Source organism: Panthera pardus, unplaced genomic scaffold (assembly GCF_024362965.1).
Source record: "Panthera pardus isolate Hobbes unplaced genomic scaffold, ASM2436296v1 HiC_scaffold_27, whole genome shotgun sequence".
NCBI classification, from domain to species: domain Eukaryota; kingdom Metazoa; phylum Chordata; class Mammalia; order Carnivora; family Felidae; genus Panthera; species Panthera pardus.
The window spans coordinates 56,308,445-56,334,489 of NW_026526843.1; the positions used below are offsets into that span (position 1 = coordinate 56,308,445).

The 26,045-nt window shown below is 35.6% G+C and overlaps 1 protein-coding gene across 2 annotated transcripts in view; it reads right to left on the reverse strand.

Moving 5' to 3' along the window:
- LOC109255075 (uncharacterized) overlaps positions 1-26,045 on the reverse strand; it is a 443,355-nt gene that overhangs the window by 337,156 nt on the left and 80,154 nt on the right. For both annotated transcript variants that reach the window (XM_019429494.2, XM_053891448.1), the window contains exon 4: positions 16,476-16,639. In XM_019429494.2, the coding sequence (XP_019285039.2) occupies positions 16,476-16,639 (164 nt within the window). The remainder of the gene's footprint in view (positions 1-16,475; positions 16,640-26,045) is intronic.

Genomic DNA, 26,045 nt, shown 5'->3' on the forward strand with positions numbered 1-26,045 from the left:
GTTGCCCAGGCACCCCTAGAGCACTTATGAAAGTAACTGAAGATGACACAAAGAAATGGAAAAATATTCCATGCTCATGGATTGGAAAATCTAATATTGTTAAAATCTCTATACTACCCAAAGCAATCTACACATTTAATGCAATCCTTATCACAATACCACCAACATTTTTTACAGAGCTACAACAAAAATCCTAAAATTTATATGGAACCAAAAAAGACCTTGAATAGCCAAAGCAACCTTGAAAAAAAAAAGCTGGAGGCATCACAATTCTAGACTTCAGGCTATATTAAAACATTGTAGTCATGAAGACAGTATGGTACTGGCACAAATACAAACACATGGATCAATGGAACAGAATAGAAAACTGAGAAACGGACCCACAAGTATATGGTAAAATAATCAGGAAAAGAATATCCAAAGAATATTTGACAAAGCAGGAAAGAATATTCAATGGAAAAGAGACAGTCTCTTCAACAAATGGTGTAGGGAAAACGGGACAGCAACATGCAGAAGAATGAAACTGGACCCCTTTCTTACACCATCCACTAAAACAAATTCCAAATGGATGGAAGACCTAAATGTGGGACAGGAAATCATCATCAAAATCCTGAAGGAAAACACAGGCAACAACCTCTTTGACATTGGCCATAGCAACTTCTTAAACCTCTATGACATTGGCCATAGCAACTTCTTACTAGCTAGACACATCTCTGGAGGCATGGGAATCAAAAGCAAAAATAAACTATCGGGACTTCATCAAACTAAAAAGCTTCTGCACAATGAAGGGACCAATCAACAAAACTAAAAGTCAGCCTAGGGAATAGGAGAAGATATCTGCAAATGACATATCTGATAAAGGGTTAGTATCCAAAATCTGTAAAGAACTTATAAAACTGAATACCCAAAAAAACCCCAAATAATCCAGTTAAGAAATGGGCAGAAGTCATGAATAGGCCATTTCCCAAGAAGACATCACATGGCCAACAGACTCATGAAAAGGTGCTCAGCATCACTCTTCATCAGGAAAACTGAAATCAAAACCACAATGAGATACTATCTCAAGCCTGTCAGAATGGCTAAAATTAACAACACAGGAAACAACAGATGTTGGTGAGGGTACAGAGAAAGGGGAACTCTCTTATACTGTTAGTGGGAGTGCACACTGGTGCAGCCACTCTGAAAAACAGTATGGACATTCCTCAAAAAGTTAAAGATGGAGCTATCCTACAACCTAGCAATTGTGATACTAGGTATTTATTGAAAGGATTAAAAAATATTGATTAAAAGGGGTACATGCACATGTATCTACTTTTGACTTGACATTAAGGAAATTATCATGGTTTCTATTAAATATATGCCAAGAATAGTTACATTCCACTATTGCTGATGTCTTCTCTCATTTTTCAAGTTCCATCTCTCCATGAAAGCACAGAAATAAAACAGATATACTCTTTACTAAGAAATCATTTATTATTTAGAAACTTTCCCATCACCACTTTTTCTGTTTGATTATTTCTAGGTCATATTTTTTGAGAATTTTTCTTCTAATCAAATTATCATTTATTCTACCCTGGAAACTCCAGATATACAGTTAAAATATAATATTATAATATATATATTATATGATATGATACTTGATTCATTTTCAGAATTTGAAACAGTAACCTCCTTATCAAAAGTCGTTGTTAATTCAGCTACATGAAAACTTATCTATGACCTCTAGGAACATGTGTTACTTTTTAGTTTGATCTTTCAAAACATTATCACAATCTGTGTCTTAGGGACCATATAAACTTACAAATACAATATTTCAATGTTTGGAGAAGGTAGATGTATTTTTGTATTTTAAAATTTCTTAAATCAGGATGTTATTGTTTACCCACATGGGTAGAAAGCATTGGACTAGCTTAATTGGTAGCTTTTATTTTTTTCACAGTGATAAATTATATAATGGCACATTTCAATGGTTTATTCTTAAATTCAATGAAATATGGTTTATAGCTTGGCTTTTGGCCAATGTGTTTTATTCAGGCAGATCCCAGGCAAGATAAACATTGTCATGGAACATTTATAGGGTATAAGTTTTTAAGATATTCAGGCTCATATATACCTCCATAATTTGAGTGAAGTACTGACACATTACAAATCCTTTTTCCCTTTTTATCAAAAGAATATTCTTTAAAACATGCTGCTAAAGATGGGTAATGTGGTAGCATAATCACAAATATTTATGAAATTATCTAATAATAAGAAACAATGTTGATGTCAAGATATTCTAGAGAATTGCTGGCTGGTTGGAAGAAATTGACACTTTTATTAGTTTTTCCCACATCAAATATTTTTATTCTTCTTTTCATCCAGTATTTTTAAAATCGCATTCTGCTCTGCAGGGAAAAACTACTTGACCCCTTGATATAATCAATAGTCTCCAATATAAGTCTTCCATGTAGAAATAAACTGGTTTTTAAATAGTATATGTGACTGTTAAAACTAAACCATTTTATGAGGGGAGCCAAGATGGCAGAACAGCACGGAAGTTTTTTGAGTGTCTTGTGTCCATGAAATATAGCCAGACCAACGCTAAACCATCCTGCACACCTAGAAAACTGAATGGAGGATTAACACAACAATTTGCACAAACTGAACCACAGAATTCAGGAGGTACACGGCATGGAGAAGTGAACTTGGGGAGAGAGAAGCTGCAACAGGCAGGGAGCCACTTGTGCAGGCAGAGAGAGGATGAAGACGGGGGGATGGGGTTATGGGAAAAGCACCCCTCCCCAAAATCAGATGGAGAGAAAGTGGAAAATTGGAAACAGCCACAGGGACTAAACTAAAAAGGGAGAAAATAGAAAGAAGAGGGTTTAAATTCCAATAAGACTGTAAATAGGTGGAGTGTAGAGTCTGAAACTCTGCAGCTCGATACCTGGCAGTGCTCTGGTAGGAAGGTCGAATCCCCAGGAGCAGAGTGGGGTCTAGGAGGTTCTTGGGCCACACGGGGAAAAGCGGTTCCACTGATGGAAGGACATTTGGTAGAGACTGTTGAGGCCACCAGGCCCCAGCAGACCCCAGAGAATGGCCACATTTGCTGGTGTTGGAACAAGGTCATTAAGGGTGAAGCCTGGTGCCAGATGTGTGTTGTGATTTTCCATAATACCTGTAACGCTACTGCTACACTATCTTGTGAACTTTTTCTGGTGCGGGTTGGCACCTGGCCGCAATCTTGGGGCACCAGCAGCAGCAGGGTCCAGCAGGTGTTCCTGGGTGCAGCCAGCATTCGGCCATTGCTCAGTGAGACCCTGCTGCAGAGGGGCGGAACGGGTCAAAGCCGCAGTCCTTCAAAGTAAGGGGCCGGGGAATACAGCCACATCTGAGACAGAACTCGGGAGAAAGGTACTGCCTGGGGCTTGGTCACAGACAGTGAAAAAGCGGGCAGTGGACGAAAGCTGAAGACAGAGGATGGGTGTGCAATTGTTGATTGGGGAGAAGAGAGTTCTGATACTAGAGACTGGGTAGCTGTGCGACGCCATTTTCACCACTCCCACGCATGCGCATACACACCTATGAGCGCCCCAACACTCCACTCCAGTAGGCTAGCAGCGCCATCTAGTGGAGAACGGAGCTGTTACATTAAGCCCAGCCCAATTGGGCCAACCTCACTCTTCAAGAAAACAAGTCTCACCACCTGCTTAGTTTAAGAACTATAAAGCATTTCATACTCTGACTTTGAGGGGAAAACGAAATAATTTCACTCGTATTTCAATCTGTTATTGGGTCCACCTATTCAATTTTCATTCTTTTTTCTTCTTTTTACCTTCTTTGCTTTCATTGAATACATAAAGAGAAATAAATAATTTTTATTTTCAATTTTAATTAAAAATATTTTTCATTCTTTTTTACTATATTTATTACTTTTATGTAATTTTTTTAAATTCTATTTTACTTCCATCAATTTATTTTAGTCTACTACAGTGTATTAACTTTTTCAAATTTTCACCTGATTTCCTTTTTTTCTTTTTTCTCTTTTTTGTTTCTTTTATTTTTCTTGAATAAAGAGAAAAAATAATTTTTATTTTTATTAAAAATAATTTAATTTTTTCTACTATATTCTTTACTTTTGTATACATTTTTTTCAAATTCTATTTTACTCCCATAATTTCATCCTAGTCTATTTCAGTGTATTCATTTATTCAAATTTTCAAACAATTCCTTTTTTTCCCTCTTTTTATCTCTAATCTATCAAACAACATTCAACACCCAGACCAAAACACACCAAGAATCGAGCATGATTTATTCAATTTTTTTGCATGTGTGTTTTTAATTTTAATATATTTTTAACTTTAATTTTTTTATTGTTAAAATTTTATTTATTTATTCATTTATTTATTTATTTTTAATATGAAATTTATTCTCAAATTGGTTTCCATACAACTCCCAGTGCTCATCCCAACAGGTGCCCCGCTCAATACCACTCACCCACCCTCCCCTCACTCCCACTCCCCATCAACCCTCAGTTTGTTCTCAGCTTTTAAGAGTCTCTTATGGTTGGCCTCCCTCTCTCTTAACTTTTTTTTTTCCTTCCCTTCCCCATGTTCTTCGGTTAAGTTTCTCAGGATCCACATAACAGTGAAAACACATGGTATCTGTCTTCCTCTGTGTGCTTATTTCACTTAGCATAACACTCTCCAGTTCCATCCACGTTGCTACAAAAGGCCATATTTCATTCTTTCTCATTGCCATGTAGTATTCCATTATGTATATAAACCACAATTTCTTTATCCATTCATCAGTGGATGAACATTTAGGCTCTTTCCATAATTTGGCTATTGTTGAGAGTGCTGCTATAAACATTGGGGTACAAGTGCCCCTATGCATCAGCACTCCTGTATACCTTGGGTAAATTCCTAGCAATGCTATTGCTGGGTCATAGGGTAGGTCTATTTTTAATTTTTTGAGGAACCTCCACACTATTTTACAAAGTGGCGGCACCAGTTTGCATTCCCACCAACAGTGCAAGAGGGTTCCCGTTTCTCCACATCCTCTCCAGCATCTATAGTCTCCTGATTTGTTCATTTTGGCCACTCTGACTGGCGTGAGGCAAGCCTATGGGAGGAATGGATCCACAGAAGCACGGTGTTGGGTGTTTGCTGGGTGCAAGCAAGTTCCGTGAAGGGAACTGTTTCCCTTTGGGATTTTGGCTGGAGGATGGGTGGGGGAGATTCCGCTTCCCAGCGCCTTTCTTCTCCGCCGAGGTGAACTCTGTTCTGGGACTCAACACTTCTCCCTCCCGTTGTCCTCTAGCCCTCCTGCTCTCTGAGCAGAGCTGTTGACTTATAACATTCCAGGTGTTAACTCCCGCTGGCTGTCAGAACTCAGGCAGTCGGGCCCCTCCGGTTTTGCAAGCCAGACTCAGGGCCCCTCCGCCCTGCTCCCTCCAGCCAGTCCGTGTAGTGCACACCACCTCTCTGCCCTTCCTACCTTCTTCTGTGGGCCTCTTGTCTACACTTGGCTCCGGAGTGTCCATTCTGCTAGTCTTCTGGTGGTTTTCTGGGCTATTTAGGCAGCTGTGGGTGGAATCTAAGTGGAATCTAAGTGATAAGCAGAACGCGGTGAGCCCTGCGTCCTCCTACATGACCATCTTCCTCAAAAACCCCTGAAAATCTTTTTATATGCTGTCGAATTTGATTTGCTAGTATCTTATTGAGAATTTTTGCATCCATATTTATCAGGGATATTGACCTGAGTTCTCTTTTTTTTGATGGGTCTTTGTTTGCTTTAGGAATCAAAGTAATGTTGGCTTCATAGAATAAGTCTGGAAGTTTCCCTTCCCTTTCTATTTTTGGAACAGCTTCAGAAGGATAGACATTATAACTGCTTTAAATATCTGGTAGAATTCCCCAGCGAAGCCATCTGGTCCTTGACTCTTATTTGTTGGGAGATTTTTGATAAATGATTCGATTTCTTCGCTGGTTATGGGTTTATTCAAGTTTTCTACTTCTTCCTGTTCAAGTTTTGGAAGTGTGTGGGTGCTTAGGAATTTGTCCATTTCTTCCAGGTTGTCCAGTTTGTTGGCATATAATTTTTCATAGTATTCCCTGATAATTGCTTGTATGTCTGAGGGATTGGTTGTAATAATTCCATATTCAATCATGATTTTATCTATTTGGGTCATACCCTTTTTAAGAAACCTGGCTAAAGATTTATCAATTTTGTTTACCTTTTCAAAAATGAAACTCCTGGTTTCATTGTTCTGCTCTACAGTTTTTTTTTTTAAGATTCTATATTGTTTATTTCTGCTCTGATCTTTATTATTTCCCTTCTTCTGCTGAGTTTGGGTATCTTTGCTGTTCTGCTTCTACTTCCTTTAGGTGTGCTGTTAGATTTTGTATTTGGGATTTTTCTTGTTTCCTGAGATAGGCCTGGATTGCAATGTATTTTCCTCTCAGGACTGCCTTCACTGCATTCCAATGCATTTGCATTGTTGTCTTTTCCTTTTCATTTGTTTCCATATACTTTTTAATGTCTTCTCTAATGGCCTGGTTGACCCATTCATTCTTTAGTAAGGTGTTCTTTAACCTCCATGCTTTTGGAAACTTTCCAGAATTTTTCCTGTGGTTTATTTCACGTTTCATAGCATTGTGGTCTGAAAGGTGCATGGTATGATCTCAATTCTTGTATACTTATGCAGGGCTGTTTTGTGACCCAGTATGTGATCTATCTTGGCGAATGTTCCATGTGCACTCAAGAAGAAAGTATATTCTGTTGCTTTGGGATGCAGCATTCTAAATATATCTGTCAAGTCCATCTGATCCAATGTATCATTCAGGGACCTTGTTTCTTTATGGACCCTGTGTCTAGATGATCTATCCATTGTTGTAAGTGGGGTATTAAAGTCCCCTGCTATTACCACATTCTTATCGATAAGGTTGCTTATGTTTGTGATTAATTTTTTTTATATATTTGGGGGCTCGTGTATTTGGCACATAGACATTTACAATTGTTCACTCTTCCTTATGGATAGACCTTGTAATTATTATATAATGGCCTTATTCATCTCTTGTTACAGCCTTTAACTTAAAGTCTAGTTTGTGTGATATAAGTATGGCTACTCCAGCTTTCTTTTGACTTCCAGTAGCATGATAGATAGTTCTCCATCCCCTCACTTTAAATCTGAAGGTGTCTTCAGGTCTAATATGAGTCTCTTGTAGACAGCAAATAGATGGGTCTTGTGTTTTTTTATCCATTCTGATACCCTATGTCTTTTGGTTGGAGCATTTACTCCATTTACATTCAGTGTTAGTATAGAAAGATATGGGTTTAGAGTCATTGTGATGTGTGTTGTTTTCATGCTCATAGTGATGTCTCTGATACTTTGTGTTCCTTGCAACATTTCACTCACAGAGTCCCCCTTAGGATCTCTTGTAGGGCTGCTTTAGTGGTGATGAATTCCTTCAGTTTTTGTTTGGGAAGACCTTTGTCTCTCCTTCTATTCTGAATGACAGACTTGCTGGATAAAGGATTCTCGGCTGCATATTTTTTTCTGTTCATCACATTGAAGATTTCTTGCCCTTCCTTTCTGGCCTGCCAAGTTTCTGTAGCTAGGTCTGCCATTAGTCTTGTGGGTCTCCCTTTGTAAATTATAGCTTGTGTATCCCTAGTTGCTTTCAGAGTTTTCTCTTTATCCTTGTATTTTGCCAAGTTCACTATGTTATTTTGTGCAAAAGATCAAGTTACACTTGAAGGGAGTTTTCTGTGCCTCTTGGATTTCAATGCCTTTTTCCTTTTCCAGATCAGGGAAGTTCTCAACTATGATTTGTTCAAGTACAGCTTCACCCCTCCTCTCTCTTCCTCTTTTGGAATTCCTATGATAAGGATACTGTTCCGTTTTATTGCATCACATAGTTCCCTAATTTTCCCCTCACACTCCTGGATTTTTTATCTCTCTGTTTCTCAGCTTCCTCTTTTTCCATAATTTTATCTTCTAATTCACCTATTCTCTCCTCTGCCTCTTTAATCTGAGCTGTGGTCGCCTCCATTTTATTTTGCCCCTCATTTATAGCATTTTTAGCTCCTCATGACTATTTCTTCGTCCCCTGATCTCTGTAGCAATAGATTCTCTGCTGTCCCCTATACCTATTTCAATCATAGCAATTAATTTTATGACTATTATTCTAAATTCTTGTTCCATTATATTTCTTAAATAGTTTTTGATCAATTCGTTAGCTGTTGTTACTTCCTGGAGTTTGTTTTGAGGAGAGTTCTTCCATTTCATCATTTTGGGTAGTCCCTGCGGTGGCACCAAACTGCAGGGCACTTCCCCTGTGCTGTCTGGAGTTACCTGTGTTGGTGGGTGGGACCGTATTCAGACCTGATATCTGTCCCCAGCCCACTGTTGGGGCCACAGTCAGACTGGTGTGTACCTTTTCTTCCCCTCTCCCAAGGGCAGGACTCACTGTGTAGTGGTGTGTCCCCTGTCCAGGCTACTTGCACACTTCCAGGCTTGTGGTGCTACTTTGATTGGATCTGGCATCTTAGCTCAGGTGGATCTTCTTCCATAGGACTCTGGTCTATGCTTGGCTTCAGAGAGCCCATTCTGCGAGATTCTGCCGGTTTTCTGGGGTATTTAGTCAGGTGTGGGTGGAATCTAAGTGATCAGCCGACTGAGGTGAGCCCAGCTTGCTCCTATGCTGCCATCTTCCTTGGCTTGGGATTTTTAATTTTTTTAATTTTCTTTTTTCTACTGTATTAATTCCTTTTCTCCCTTCAAAATGATGAAACAAAGGAATTCACCCCGAAAGAATGAGCACAAAGAAACAACAGCCTGGTATTTAACCAACACAGATACAAGCAAGATGTCTGAACCAGAATTTAGAATCATGATAATAAGAATACTAGCTGGAGTCGAAAATAAATTAGAATCTCTTTCTGCGGATATATGAAGGAAACACTAGTCAGGATGAAATAAAAAATGCTACAAATGAGCTGCAATCTCGAATAGAGGCCACTGCAGCAAGGATGGATGAGGCAGAGATATCAGCAATATAGAGGACAAACTTAATGGCGAATAAAGGAACATTAAAAAAGTGGGAGATTAAGGCAAAAGTGCACGATTTAAGAATTAGAGAAATCAGTGACTTATTAAAAAAGAACAACATCAGAATCATAGGGGTCCCAAAAGAGGAAGAGAGAGAAATAGGGATAGAAGGGTTATGTGAGGAAATCATAGTGGAAAACATTCCCAACCTGGAGAAAGACACAGACATCGAAATCCAGGAAACACAGAGAACCCCCATTATATTCAATGAAAAATGACCATCAACAAGGCATATCACAGTAAAATTCACAAAATATTCAGGCAAGGAGAGAATCATGAAAGCAGCAAGGGAAAAAATTCCCTAACCTGCAAGGGAAGGCAGATCAAGTTTGCAGCAGACCTATCCACAGAAACTTGACAGGCCAGAGAGGAGTGGCAGGATATATTCAGTGTGCTGAATCAGAAAAATATGCAGCCAAGAATTCTTTTTCCAGGAAGGTTGTCATTCAAAATAGAAAGAGAGATGGAAAGTTTCCCAGACAAACAAAAATTAAAGGAATTTGTGACCACTAAACCAGCCCTGCAAGAAATTTTAAGGGGGACTCTCTGTGGGGAGAAAAGAGGAAAAATAAATAAATAAATAAATAAATAAATACCAAAAGCAGCAAAGATTAGAAAGGACCAGAGAACACCACCAGACACTCCAATTCTACGAGCATCATAATGGCAATAAATTCATCTTTCAGTATGTCAATGGACTCAATGTTCCAATCAAAAGACATAGGGTAACAGAATGGATAAGGAAAGAATATCCATCTATATGCTGTTTACATGAGACCCACTTACACCTAAAAGCACTTTCAAATTGAAAATAAGGGGATGGAGAACCATCTATCATGCTAATGGTCAACAAAAGAAAGCCAGAGTAGCCATACTTGTATCAGACAATCTAGACTTTAAAATAAAGACTGTATTGGGGCACCTGGGTGGCTCAGTCAGTTGAGCATCCGGGTTTGGCTCTGGTCGTGATCTCACAGTCTGTGAGTTTGAGCCCCGCGTCGGGCTCTGTGCTGACAGCTCAGAGCCTGGAGCCTGCTTCGGATTCTGTGTCCCCCTCTCTCTCTGCCCCTCCCCCACTCATGCTCTGTTTCTGTCTCAGAAATAAACATTAAAAAAAATTAAAAAAAATATAAAAACTGTATCAAGAGATGCAGAAGGGCATTATATCATAATGAAGGGGTCTATTTACCAAGAAGACCAAACAATTGTAAACATTTATTCACCAAATGTGATAGCACCCAAATATATAAATCAGTTAATCACAAACATAAATAAACTCATCGATAGTAATACCATAATAGTAGGAGACTTCCATACCCCACTCACAACAATGGACAGATCAACTAATCAAAAAATCAACAAGGAAACAATGACTTTGAATGACACATTGGACCAGATGGACTTAACAGATATATTCAAAACATTTCTTCCTAAAGCAGCAGAATATACATTTTTCTGCACTGCACATGGAGCGTTCTCCACAATAGACAATATACTGGGACACAAGACAGCCCTAAGCAAGTACAAAAATATCGAGATCATACCGTGCATATTTTCAGACTACAATGTTATGAAACTCGAAATCAACCACCCACAAGAAAAAATTTGGAAAAGTAACAAATACATGGAGACTAAAGAGCATCCTACTAAAGAATGAATGGGCCAACCAAGAAGTTAAAGAGGAACTTAAAATGTTCATGGAAGCCAATGAAATGATAACACCACAATCCAAAACCTCTGGGACGCAGCAAAGGTGGTCATAAGAGTAAAGTATATAGCAATCCAGGCCTTCCTAAAGAAGGAAGAAAGATCTCAGATACGAAACCTAACCTTACACCATAAGGAGCTGGAAAAAGAACAGCAAATAAAACCCAAAACCAGCAGAAGACAAGAAATAATAAAGAGTAGAGCAGAAATTAATGCTATACAAACCAAAAAACAAACAAACAAACAAACAAACAGTAGAATAGATCAATGAAACCAGAAGCTGGTTATTTGAAAGAATTAACAAAATTGATAAATCCCTAGCCAGTTTGATCAAAAAGAAACTGGAAAAGACCCAAATAAATATAATCAAGAATGAAAGAGGAGAGATCACAACCAACACAGCAGGAATAAAAACAATAATACGAGAAGATTATGAGCAATTATATGCCAATAAAATGGGCACTCTGGAAGAAATGGACAAGTTCCTTGAAACATATACACTACCAAAACGGAAACAGAAATAAATAGAAAATTTGAACAGACCCATAACTAGTAAGGAAACCGAAGTAGCAGTCAAAAATCTGCCAAAAAACAAGAGTCCAGGGCCAGACGGTTTTCCAAGGCAATTCTACCGAACATTTAAGGAAGAGTTAATACCTATTCTCTTGAAACTACTCCAAAAAATAGAAATGGAAGGAAAACTTCCAAACCCTTTCTATGAAGCCAGCATTACCTTGATTCCAAAACCAGACAGAAACCCCACTACAAAGGAGAACTATAGACCAATTTCCCTGACGCATATGGATGCAAAAATCCTCAACAAGATATTAGCCAACTGGATACAACAATACATTAAAAAAATTATTCACCACGACCAAGTGGCATTTATACCTGGGATGCAGAGCTGGTTCAATATACGCAAAACAATTAACGTGATTCATCACATCAATAAAAGAAAGGACAAGAACAATATGACCCTCTCAATGGATGCAGAGAAAGCATTTGACAAAATACAGCATCCTTTCTTGATATAAACCCTCAAGATCATAAAAGCCATATATGAATGACCAATGCTAATATCATCCTCAATGGGGGTAAAACAAAGATTTCCCCCTATGGTCACGAACAAGACAGGGATGTCCCCTCTCACCACTGTTATTCAACATAGAATTGGAAGTCTTAGCCACTGCAATCAGACAACACAAAGAAATAAAAGGCATCCAAATTGGCCAGGAGGAGGTCAAACTTTCATTCTTCACAGATGACATGATACTCTATATGGAAAACCCAGAAGATTCCACCAAAAAACTGCTAGAACTGATTCATGAATTCAGCAAAGTTGCAGGATATAAAATCAATGCACAGAAATCGGTTGCATTCCTATACACCAACAATGAAGCAACAGAAAAAAATTAGGGAATCTATCCCATTTATATTTGCACCAAAACCCATAAAATACCTAGGAATAAATCTAATCAAAGAGGTGAAAAATCTGTACACTGAATACTATAGAAAACTGATGAAAGAAATTGAAGAAGATACAAAAAAAAATGGAAAAAGATTCCATGATCCTGGAGAGGAAGAACAAATATTGTTAAAATGTCGATACTACTGAAAACAATCTACACATTCAATGCAATCCCTATCAAAATAACACCAGCATTCTCCACAGAGCTAGAACAAATAATCCTAAAATTTGTATGGAACCAGAAAAGACCCTGAATAACCAAAGCAATCTTAAAGAAAACCAAAGCAGGAAGCATCACAATCCCAGACTTCAAGCTATACCTCAAAGCTGTAATCATCAAGACAGTATGGTACTGGCACAAAAACAGACACTCAGATCAATGGAACAGAATAGAGAACCCAGAAATGGACCCACAAATGTATGGCCAACTAATCTTTGACAAAGAAGGAAAGAATATCCAATGGAATAAAGACACTCTTTTCACCAACTGGTGCTGGGAAAACTGGACAGCAACATGCAGAAGAATGAACCTGGACCACTTTCTTACACCATACACAAAAATAGACTCAAAATGGATGAAAGACCTCAATGTAAAACAGGAAGCCATCAAAATCCTTGAGGAGAAAGCAGGCAAAAACCTCTTTGATCTGGACTGCAGCAACTTCTTACTCAACATGTCTCCAGAGGCAAGGGAATCAAAAGCAAAAATGAACTATTAGGACCTCATCAAAATAAAAAGCTTCTGCACAGCAAACGAAACAATCAGCAAAACTAAAAAGCAACCTTCAGAATAGGAGAAGATATTTTCAAATGGCATATCAGACAAAGGGTTAGTACCCAAAATCTATGAAAAATGTATCAAACTCAACACCCAAAAAACAAATAATCCAGTGAAGAAATGGGCAAAATACATGAATACATACTTCTCCAAAGAAGACATCCAGATGGCCAACTGACACATGAAAAAACGCTCAACTTCACTCATCATCAGGGAAATACAAATCAAAACCACAATGAGGTACCACCTTATGCCTGTCAGAATGGCTAACATTAACTCCGGCGACAACAGATGTCGGCGAGGATGCAGAGAAAGAGGATCTCTTTTGCATTGTTGGTGGGAATGCAAGCTGGTGCAGCCACTCCGGAAAACAGTATGGAGGTTCCTCATAAAACTAAAAATAGAACTACCCTACGACCCAGCAATTGCACTACTAGGCATTTATCCAAGGTATACAGCTGTGCTGTTTCGAAGGGACCCATTCACCCCCATGTTTATAGCAGAACTATTAACAATGGCCAAAGTATGGAAAGAGCCCAAAAGTCCATCAATGGATGAATGGATAAAAAAGATGTGATATAATGGAGTATTACTCGGCAATCAAAAAGAATGAAATCTTGCCATTTGCAACTATGTGCATGGAACTGGAGGGTATTATGCTAAGTGAAATTAGTCAGAGAAAGATAAAAATCATATGACTTCACTCATATGAGGACTTTAAGAGACAAAACAGATGAACATAAGGGAAGGGAAACAAAAATAATACAAAAACAGGGAGGGGGACAAAACATAAGTGACTCATAAATTTGGAGAACAAACAAGGTTATGGGAGCAGTTATGGAAGGGGGGATGGGCTAAATGGGTAAGGGGCACTAAGGAATCTACTCCTGAAATCATTGTTGCACTAATTTGGATGTAAATTTAAAAAATAAATAAAGAAAAAGAAAAAGAAAAAGAAAATAAACCATTTCCAATGACACAGTAAATCAGTTCATGCAGTATGCAAGGATTCTCATGGTGTTTGCTATTTAACAGTCTCAATTGAATACCTAACCTAATGGGATATAAAGTAGAATCAAATATACATATCATCATACTCTTGTAAGGCTATGATGGAAAAGATACATAAAGACTACTTTAAAAAGGAGTAAACATTGACCTTACAGAAAGTAGAAGGATAAGAGTTTTCAAAAATCAATAGGACATATTAGAACATTTTAAAATCCATCAGAAATAGTTTTTATTTTTATTTTTTTTATTATAGTTAACACACAATGTTACATTAGTTTCAGTTGTAAATAGAGTGATTCAACATCTGTATATGTGATGCTATATTCACGACAAGTATAGCTACCATTTATTACCACACAATGCTACTACAATATCATTGATGTTATATCTTTGATTGCCAGGAATTATTCATTCCATATCTGTAAGCCTGTAACTCCCACTCCCCTTCACCCATTTTGCCCATTCCCCTGCCCACCTTCCGGTCGAACATTAGTTTCTTGCCTGTTTTTATAGGTCTAATTTTGCTTTTTTTTTGTTTATTCATTTGTTTTGTTTTTTTAGATTCCACATATGATAGAAATCATATGACATTTGTCTTTCTCAGTCTGACCTATTTTGCTCAGCACAATACTCACTAGGTCAATCCATGTTGTCACAAATGGAGAGATTTCATTCTTTTTAAAAAAAAATATTGTTTATTTTTATTGTTGAGAGAGAGACAGAGTGTGAGCAGGGGAGGGACAGAGAGAGAGGGATATGCAGAATTCAAAGCAGGCTCCAGGCTCTGAGCTTTCAGTACAGAGCCTGACGTGGGGCTTGAACTCACAAGCTGTGAGATCATGACCTGAGCCAAAGTCGGATGCTCAACCGACTGAGCCACCCAGGCAGCCCAATTTCATTCTTTTTTATGGATCCAAAATATTCCATTGTAAAAATTGGCAGAGGACCTAAACAGACATTTTTCCAAAGACGATATATTGATGGCCAACAGATACATGAAAAAATGCTCAACATTAATAATCATCACAAAAATGTAAATCAAAACCACAATGAGACATCACCTCACACCTGTCAAAATGGATAAAATAAAAGACAAGGAATAACAAATGTTGGTGAGAGTACAGAGAAAAAGGAAATTTCATGAACTGTTGGTGGGAATATAAATTAGTACAGCCAATTTCTAAAAATAGAAATACCATATGATTCAAAAATTCCACTAATTGGTATTTACCTAAAGAAAATGACAACTTTATTTACAATAGCTAAGATATGGAAGCAACCTAAGTGTCCACTGATAGATGAATGACTAAAGAAGTGGTATATACATACAATGAAATGTTATACAGCAACAAAAAGGACAAGATCTAGCCATTTGCAAGAACATGGATGGGCCTAGAGGGTATTATGCTAAGTGAAATAGGTTGTACTGTGAAAGAAATAGTTTTTAAGCCTGTCAAATGAAAATTTAGGGGCATGGCTCAGTCATTTAAGCGTCCACCTCTTTATTTCAGCTCAGGTCATGATCTCATGGTTTGTAAGTTTCAGCCCCACGTTGGGCTCTGCACTGACAATGCGGAACATGGTTGAGATTGTCTCTCTCCTCTCTCTCTGCCCCTCCTGCACTCTCTCACTCTCAAAATAAGTAAATATAGTTAAAAAAATAAAAAATAATGGAAAATGAAATTCAGTAGACACAATTAGGCATATGATATTGTTTGAATTACTCAAGTAATTGAAGGTCCTCGATCAATATTTGTTGAATAGGTAGATGGATTTTGATCACAGTCCTGAAATAATGAAAAAATCCAAATCTACTTCATCTTTGTTAATGAGTTCCAGACTTGTCCTTTGTATTTATTATTGAATTTTGGTTTGACTGAGCTATTATATAAAGTGACCACTCTATTTCTAGGTGCAAAGACAACTGTCTAGAATATTGTGTCTGGCCTTGATAACTCTTTTATCATTCTTTGATTCATTTTAAGATTCAGTGGATATAGCAATTCTCTCAATCCTTTGATCTTATAAAAATTTGTGAGTTTATTTCTTAGAACCTCCATCTCTCACTTTCAATTCTATAAGGCAGAATAACCTTCAGTTTAGGCAGAATATCTCTGAGTTTTCCCAGGAATGATGGGACACATTATCCTCACGGTGGAGCAAGAAACAGCAACCACTTAAGACAGTGCCATGATTCAAATACAGGATTATGAACGATCCACAGAGTAATTAGAGACCATATCAGTCATAATTACTTTTGAACTAGAAAGGCAAAAAACTGAAATTCACTGTAGATCACGTATCTGATGGAAACACACTCTTTTCTTTAATTCATTTTTTGTTAATTAAAAAGAAAGGCAAATTAGGACAGTGTTATAATAATAAATAGGACTATAAAAATAAAAAGGACTCACCTTTTTATTAATATTAGCAACCGCTTTTAATATGATGTCCTGGTGGTCAGTCTGTATTATGCCAAGTTCATTAAGTTTTTGCCGAGTAATGTTAAGTAGCTTCTCCCCATTGATTTTTGCTCTTTCAAAGTGTTCTCCATATATCAGAAAATTATAATTCAATTCTGAAAAAAGACAAAAGAGGTAGAGGAAATGTCAAAGAAAATAGAGACCATACCTCCTTTAAAGACAACTATATAATTCAACCAGTATAGAATTACTTGTGTCTTTTTTCTTATTATGAATGAGCCATTTACAGTTTTTATTCCAACACTTCATCTTAAATTCAGCGTCCTTAGTTAGAAAGGCTTAGGAAGGACAGATTTTTGTAGGCCTTCACAGAAATGCTTAAGTAGAAAATTTAATTAATAAAAGATACCCTGTTAAATATACACTTAGAGATTATAACTGAAAGTATATTTATAATCTGTTATAATAATATTGAAGATGGACTTCACAGAACTGAGATAAAATGTACTTCTTGATTTGTGACTGCTTTAACATTTGGAATTTGATCAATTAAGAATCCATATAGTTAATATATGTGAACTATTTGGGGAGGGTACAATCTCTTGGGTAAACTGCTTCATAACTATAATTAAGAGGGAAAAATCCAAAATTATTCACATATATATTTTAGTAACCTGCTTCTGCCATTTCTTTAGCTCTATTTAGAAAGAAGTAATTAGAAGATACATAAGTAAAACAATATAATATATTAAATAATGGAGAAAAATTAACATAATCTTATATAAAAGAAAGCTGAGCTTATATGAATAACTAAAGGCATCAGAAGACTAAATACATTATGGAGGCACCTGGGTGGTTCAGTCGTTAAGCGTCTGACCCTTGATTTTGGCTCAAGTCATGATCTCAATGTTCATGATCTAGAGTCCATAGTTGGGCTCTGTGCTGTCTGCTTGGGATTCTCTCTCTCTCTCTCTCTCTCTCTCTCTCTCTCTCTCTGTTTTTCTGCTCCCTAAACTTAAAATAAGACTAAATTATGAAATTATCATTCTTCTTTGGTTACACATAGTAAGAGTAAGGGTACAGTGGAAATGGTCCCAGATTAACATAATTTATTTGAAATTTGATGAACTTCCCTATGAAAGTGAATGTGGCTAATATCCTGGGAACTAATGATATAAGCTGATTAATACAGATCTTACTACTTTGATTTTTTAAAAATAACTCAGGAAAGTGTTTACCTTTATAATATCTTTAGATAATCTGCTAAAGAATTAGATAATATAAATGGCATTTCATGAGGAATATTTAAACTTCTTTTAAAACTTCTCAAGTACAGGGGCATCTGGGTGGTCAGTCAGTTAAAATTCTGACTCTTGATTTTAGCTCAGGTCATAATTTCACAGTTTGTGAGTTCAAGCCCCATGTGGGGTTCTGTGCTGACTCATGGAGCCTGCTTGGGATTCTCTCTCTCTCTCTCTCTCTCTCTCTCTCTCTCTGCCTCTCCCCTACTCATGCTCACTCTCTCTCACTCTCTCTCAAAATAAATAAATAAATAAATAAATAAATAAATAGCTTGTCAAATACAGGTATACCCTTCACTATACTCATATGCTAATTAAGTAATATTTGCATTCTTACCTATTTATTAAAACAAGTCCTGTCAATGACCTCTGATAAATTTACCTTGTTAGTTTCATTCTTTTTTATTTAATTTCTTTTATTCGAGTATAGTTGACACACAATGTTACATTAATTTCAGTTGTACAACTTAGTGATTTGACAAGTTTATACATTATGCTATGTTCACCATAAGTATAGGTACCATCTGTCCCATTACATCATTACAGTATCATTGACCGTATTCCTCTTGCTCTGTGCCATATTACCATAACTTTATCATTTCATAACTAGAGGCCTGTATCTCCCCCTCCTCTTCACCCATTTTTTCCAATCCCCCCCACATCCTTCCCCCCTGACAACCATCAGTTTTTTTTTCTCTGTATTTGTAGCTCTGATTGTGCTTTTTGTTTTTTTATTCTTTTTTTTATTTTTATTTTTAGATTCCATGAGTGGAATCATATGGTATTTGTCTTTCTCAGTCAGACTTATTTTACTTAGCTTAAGTAGGTCCATTGATGTTGTCTCAAAAAGCACAATCTCATCTTTTTTAAGGCTGTTTAATATTCCATTATATATATTATATATAATATAATATGATATATAATCATAATATATGATTTATATAACATTTTCCTCATCCATTCATCTTATAATGTATCACACATATATAATACATAATAATATACCACATTATATATATATATATATATATATATATATATATATATATATACTACATTTTCCTTATCCATTCATCTATTGATGGACACTTAGTTTGCTTCCATTCTTGGCTACTGTAACTAACGCTGCAATAAACATAGGGGTGCGTATATCTTTTGAGTTAATGTTTTCATTTCCCTTGGGTAAATACCCAATAGTGGAATTATTAGCTCATATAGCATATCTATTTTTAGTTTTTTGAGGAACCTCCATACTGTTTTCCACAGTGGCTGTACCAATTTACATTCCCACCAACAGTGCATGAGAGTTCCTTTTTTTCCACATCCTCACCAACACTTGCTATTTTTTGTCTTCTTGATTTTAGCCATTTTGACTTGTGTGAGGTGATATCTCATCATGGTTTTGGTCTGCATTTCCAAGATTAGTGGTGTTGAGCATCTTTTCATGTGTCTGTTGGCAATCTGCAGGTATTCTTTCATAAAATGTCTATTCAGTTATTCTGCCTATTTTTTATTTAAAATTTTTTTCTGCCCACGTTTTAATCAGATTCTTTTTGTGCTTGTTAGTTTCATTCTTATTACAACCTACCCTTTAAAGGCATAAAACTATATTTCTTTTATTTTAAATTTTTGTAATTCTCTATTGCTACATATTTAGACTGGTTTTACCCTTGATTACTCATAAATTAGTAAAGTTTCTCATTGAATTAAAAAAATTTTAAAGTAAAGCCACCTGGAATAACTCAACTTTTGTCAGTTTATTATTCAAATTTCCCATTTCCATCCATTGGAGCATTATAACAGAGAACACTTCTCTGTTCCATGCTATAAAATAGCATGCTATAAAATAATTCAGAGTTACAAAGTACCTATCTAAACTTGGGTGTATGTCTCTCAGCTTATTTTTTCAGGCTATTACTTCCTTTCATTGGACAGAGAGAGATAATTCAGTACTTGATTTATAAGAGTACATATATGAGTGAATAAAAGTAAATAAAAATATCAAGAGGAGAGATTGTCTTTTTCCCATTAGATATTGTTTCCTGCTTTGTTGAAGATTAATTGACCATATAGCTATGGTTTCACTTCTGGGTTTTCTATTTTGTTCCACTGATCTATGTGTCTATTTTTGTGCCAATACCATACTGTTTTGATCACTACAGCTTTGTAATATAACTTGAAGTCTGGAATTGTGATGCCTCCAGCTTTGTTCTTCTTTTTCAGGATTGCTTTGGCTATTTGAGGGAAGCTGTATAACTATGTCAAAATAAATCTGAAAGCTGAATTTCTCAAGGTAATCTTCCTATTATCTTATAGAAGACTTTGCTGTACTTATTTCATTACACTGGTTAAATATGATAAATAAACTGAAATTTCTATCGGTCAGTTCTCATGCTATCAATTGGCTAAGAGAAAATTATATATAGATTTGTCCAAAATAATGATATATATATTATTATGGATGGTGCTTATATGTACTTGAAACTTTACTCAGTAAATATATTTGAATGTTGAATGATTTATCAGAGGGGATTTTATATTTTCTTTACTCTTCATGTGTATATGAAGAGTGAATAGTAATGCCTTGAATATTTGACACCCCCCAGTGTCACATTCTGTTTATGAACTGCAACAGATACTTGCACTGAAATGTAATATACTGTCAACTAGATTGTAGGAATAAATTAAAGAATTGTGATGTATACAAATTAAATAAAATAACTTAGTCTATATAGATGATTGAGTATCTGATGTAGTACATGTCAGTTATTTCTCCTAGGTTACTTTACCTTGTTTTTATAAACCCTTTTATTAAAATTTCCTTAGAAAGCATATGGACCAGATAATAACTATGGACCTGAAACTAGTTGCATGCCTTCACCAACCAATAGCCTGCATCCTTTTATTACAGGATTCTGGATTGAATCTATACATATAATTTTGTCTTCATTTATATATAGGCCTTTTGAGTCATTAATGGCATAATTATCAAGTTGGTCTGATTAACATATATCAGCTATAAGCATATAAAGCTTGCAAATCAGAGACGAGGCCATTTCTGTAAGGAAGCATGAAGACTGAAGAGGCTAAATGTTCATGATTCAAAAAATCCATGGCAAATGTCCAAGGAGACATTCAGCAAGCCTAAGAATTGATTACAATTCCACAATCAGCATGCCCCTTCAAAGCGATACCACCAATGAAAGGCAGAAAGCTCATTCTCAATATCTGGCACACAAGCTTCCAGGTTTGTAAAACCATCTATATTTTGATATATTTTCACAATTCATAGTGGTGCTGTTCAAATTACTTCCAAGGATAAATTTTTTGGATACTAAGCTATCAATAAGAAAATCTATAACTTTCAAATTGATTTATATGACATACACATCCACACCTACCCGGTTTTTATTTTTATCCCATGTCACTTTGTCCCGTCAGAGCTTAATATTAACAATATTGATTTATAAGTTTGAGTCACAGTATTATTCTTAAATGTTGTGTATATGAATGAATATGTGCATGCATGTGTTTGTATATGTTTTAAATTTATTTTCCCAAATATGTGAGTAATTTATATAGTCATGACCCCATTGTATATGCATGGATTGACATAAGCCATTAAGAGTAGATTGTATATTTTGTTTATAAATATAAAAATGATCAGTTTTTTTCTCTTAGTCTAAGAAGCTGCAAGACCCACTGTAATAATAATAACTAATATTTGCCATTTTAAGCACTTTTCATATATTAACTCAATTCTTACAACAATTCTATGACAAAGGAACTACTATTATCTGCACTCTGCAGATGCAAAAACTGACTCAAGGAGAGGTAAGTCACTTAACAAAGGATACAAAGCTAGTAAGTGGCTGAGTCAGGATTTAAAGCCAAGACGTTTGACTATAGATCTCATGCTCTTAACCACTATGCTATACTACTTCTCATAGTAATTGAGATGGTCTAAAATTGGAAATGACTACTTATGACACCCACAAAATATCTTCTAGAATGCCATGTAAGATACAGCTGGCCACAATCTCAGAGTAATCTAAGTGCAGTCAGTTATCCACAACTGTGAATTTTTGTAAAGATCATAATCCATATGTACAGCTCACCATTCCTTAATCTCACTCATTCATTTGTTCAGCAAAGATTTAATAAATGCTTTCTATGTGCATAATAATTGTTACAAATTGAGGGGGACAGGAGGACATACAACACAATCCCTGCATTTAAAGAGCTTACAATTTTATTTTAGGACACTAAACAGAAACACAAAAAATGTTAATATCATGTATCTTAAACTAAAAGAAATATGCCCCAAGAGTTAAGTGACTGAGAAATATTGTAGGCTTTAGTTAATAAAAGAAATGAGAGATCAGAATGAATTTGAGTGATGGGGCAATGTTTTCACACATTCATATCCTGCACAATAAAACTGCAATCTCGTGTTTCCTAACACTGTACGTAGCATGTAATTTAACTTCACCAGTCAATTCTTTATGTTCCTAAAATCCACCATACTGTATATAGATTAATACAATACTATTTTGGGTCTAACTGGGTTTCTTATTTGTATGGGCTATGACTTTATCTAGAAGAGGGCAAAAAAATACTGAAAACAATTCAGGGAAAATATATATATTGTTGAATTATATTAGTCACAAATAGGCTAATTAAATTATTTAAACCAATAACACAACTGAAAATTAAAGAAATATTTATACAGCCAAAAGCATTTAAAATGTCCTAAAACTCAACAATTAAGAAAATTTCACCTCTCTATATTTTATAAGAAAGTGGCATATACTTGTAATAAAAAAGGGCCAAAAAAGACACCCAATGCATTTTAAAACTCTTCGTTTACTGAATTTCAAGCAACAGCATTTTAACTGAGAGCTTCTTCAAATTAGCAACTCATACAAACCATATGTGACAAAGCCTAGACATACTACTATGAAGAAACTACAAAATTAGATTCCAAAGACATCCAGGAATTTCAAATGTACAAAACAAACCTGGCACCAACAGAAAACTATCACTTTCATTTTATGTTATAGAACAACAGTCAAACATAAGAAAGATGCTCAATATATCCAAGAGGACTCAATTTAAAATACATTAAGAATAAAATAAAATAAAATAAAATAAAATAAAATAAAATAAAATAAAATATAAAGTAAAAAGAAAGTTGAAATAAACTGGCTTGAAAAAATGGTAAACAATTATAAAGCTAAATAAGCAAGCTATAACTTTAAATATTGAGAATTATACCCAAAATGGTATTTTAAATTATATACAAAATTAATTCTTAATGTTATCTTCTTTAATGAGACTAAAAATGTAGAAAATCCAAAGTAAATGCATATACATTTTATATATATTTGGAATCCAAGGGGATATGCTAATTTTTATATTTATGTATGTATGTACATTTTGTGGGAAATATGTTTCTTAATTTTTAAATGGCTTATGATGCTATTTAAATTATAACAGTTTGCTACTTCTATATACTCAGAATAGTGTAATATCAGTAAATGATATCTATACAGTCTGCAAAGCATATAGTGAAGTGTTTAAGAACACTTGTAATAAAGGTGTTTCTAAGAATGATACTTGCTTACTATATAGAGGTTAATATTCTATCAGTCAATAGAAGTTATAAATATTCTGCAATACATGTAGAATGGTGTTTAAGAATACTTCTAACAAAGATGTTTGGAAGAACACTGTTTACATATTCCTTAGAATGTGTATCCTAAAAGTGTTTTACATATACTTAGAAGAGTGTATTATAACAGTGATAGTTATACACATTCTTCAATGGATGCAATGAAGTGCGTAAAAACACATGATAAAGATGTTTCTAAGAACACTAAAAAATTATCAATGTCAAATGATGAGGTGGGGGTAGGTAGGCTGATTTAGAATAAAGACCAAAATATTAAACTCTGAAAAAGCTACTAATAAAAAAAAAATTGAGATCCAATTTGGTTGCTGCCTAGAGGACAGCTTTTGTCTCAACATGAGTCATTGACAAAACAGATCACAGACAAAATTGTGAAATCAGAAAAGTTGGTCTTGGGGCTTTGTAATTGATTTCAACATCCACTGATGTGAGCCACTGAAATGTACACTGTCACTAAAAACTTCAACTCATACATATCCATATACATACTACTCAATGTTTAACACATTGAGGCATTCATTACATAATTATATTTTATTATTTTTTCATAGAAGCACAGGGTATAGCAATGAGAGAATATTTTCATTAACAAATACCTAATGCTCACTTGTTTTCTATTAAAAAAAAAGAGAGAGAGAGACAGAGGGGCGCCTGAGTGGCTCAGTCGGTTGAGCGTCCACCTTCAGCTCAGGTCATGACCTAACAGTTCGTGGGTTTGAGCCCCATGTCAGGCTCTGTGCTGACAGCTCAGAGCCTGGAACCTGCTTCAGATTCTGGGATTCCCTCTCTCTCTGTTCCTCCCCCGTTCATATTCTGTCTCTGTCTCAAAAATAAACGTTAAAAGAAATACAAAATGATAAATTATCCAAGTAATAATAAACTTAGAAGGAAGTTTAAAAACAGGAAAAAATATGTACACACATTCTAAAAATACAGGTGTTAAAGGTTTAAATAAGATTTGATAATAATAAACATATATTTTCTTAGATTGATACTGGTGAAATCATGTGTGGAGATGCAATATCTAAAATAACTGAAGTAACTGTACAAAATGAATGAAACTCAGGGGAGATCCCCACTCTTACTTGTTTGGAAATATTCAGAGAAAGGTTTATTCATGACCCTTAATTTGCTTTAGTACCTGAAAATTAGATTATTTTAATTGTACCTACCTAGAGCTCCTTCACTGGAGTTTTTCTAAACAACTGAATATCAAACTAAAACCTACAAAATCAGTTGTTTCTAAGTCTTGCAAAAAAATAACCAAGAAACAAAATAAACCAAAAATACCAAGGGAAAACCTAAAATTTTACCCAGAGTTAAAACATTTATTTCAAAAATCAGTCTTCATTTTTTTTAATCATACCACAACTGGTATGAAAGAATATTGTGTTTCCTGAATACACCTGGGAAAATTGTTACAATCTGGGATAGCAATCAGATCTATCTTATACTTTACTGTTTGAAATATTCAATGGAGTAAGTGTGGATTTTATTTTTGTGTATTTGCTTTTTACTTGTGTTTTTTTCTTTTTTTTCTTTATTTAATTTAATTAATTAATTTATTTTTTTCAATATATGAAATTTATTGTCAAATTGGTTTACATACAACACCCAGTGCTCATCCCAAAAGGTGCCCTCCTCAATACCTATCACCCACACCCTATCCTCCCTCCCAACCCACTTCAAACCTCAGTTTGTTCTCAGTTTTTAAAAGTCTCTTATGCTTTGGCTCTCTCCCACTCTAACCTCTTTTTTTTTCCCTTCCCCTCCCCCATAGGTTTCTGTTAAGTTTCTCGATCCACATAAGAGTGAAAACATATGGTATCTGTCTTTCTCTGTATGGCTTATTTCACTTAGCATAACACTCTCCAGTTCCATCCACGTTGCTACAAAGGGCCATATTTCATTCTTTCTCATGGCCACTTAGTACTCCATTGGGTATATAAACCACAATTTCTGTATCCATTCATCAGTTGATGGACATTTAGGCTCATTCCATAATTTGGCTATTGTTGAGAGTGCTGCTATAAACATTGGGGTACGAGTACCCCTATGCATCAGTACTCTTGTATCCCTTGGGTAAATTCCTAGCAGTGCTATTGCTGGGTCATAGGGTAGGTCTATTTTTAATTTATTGAGGAACCTCCACACTGTTTTCCAGAGTGGTTGCACAAATTTGCATTCCCACCAACAGTGCAAGAGGGTTCCCATTTCTCCACCTCCTCTCCAGCATCTATAGTCTCCTGATTTGCTCATTTTGGCCACACTGACTGGCGTGAGGTGATATCTGAGTGTGGTTTTGATTTGTCTTTCCCTGATGAGGAGCGACGTTGAGCATCTTTTCATGTGCCTGTTGGTCATCCGGATGTCTTCTTGAGAGAAGTGTCTATTCATGTTTTCTGCCCATTTCTTCACTGGGTTATTTGTTTTTCCGGTGTGGAGTTTGGTGAGCTCTTTATAGATTTTGGATACTAGCCCTTTGTCCAATATGTCATTTGCAAATATCTTTTCCCATTCCGTAGGTTGCCTTTTAGTTTTGTTGGTTGTTTCCTTTGCTGTGCAGAA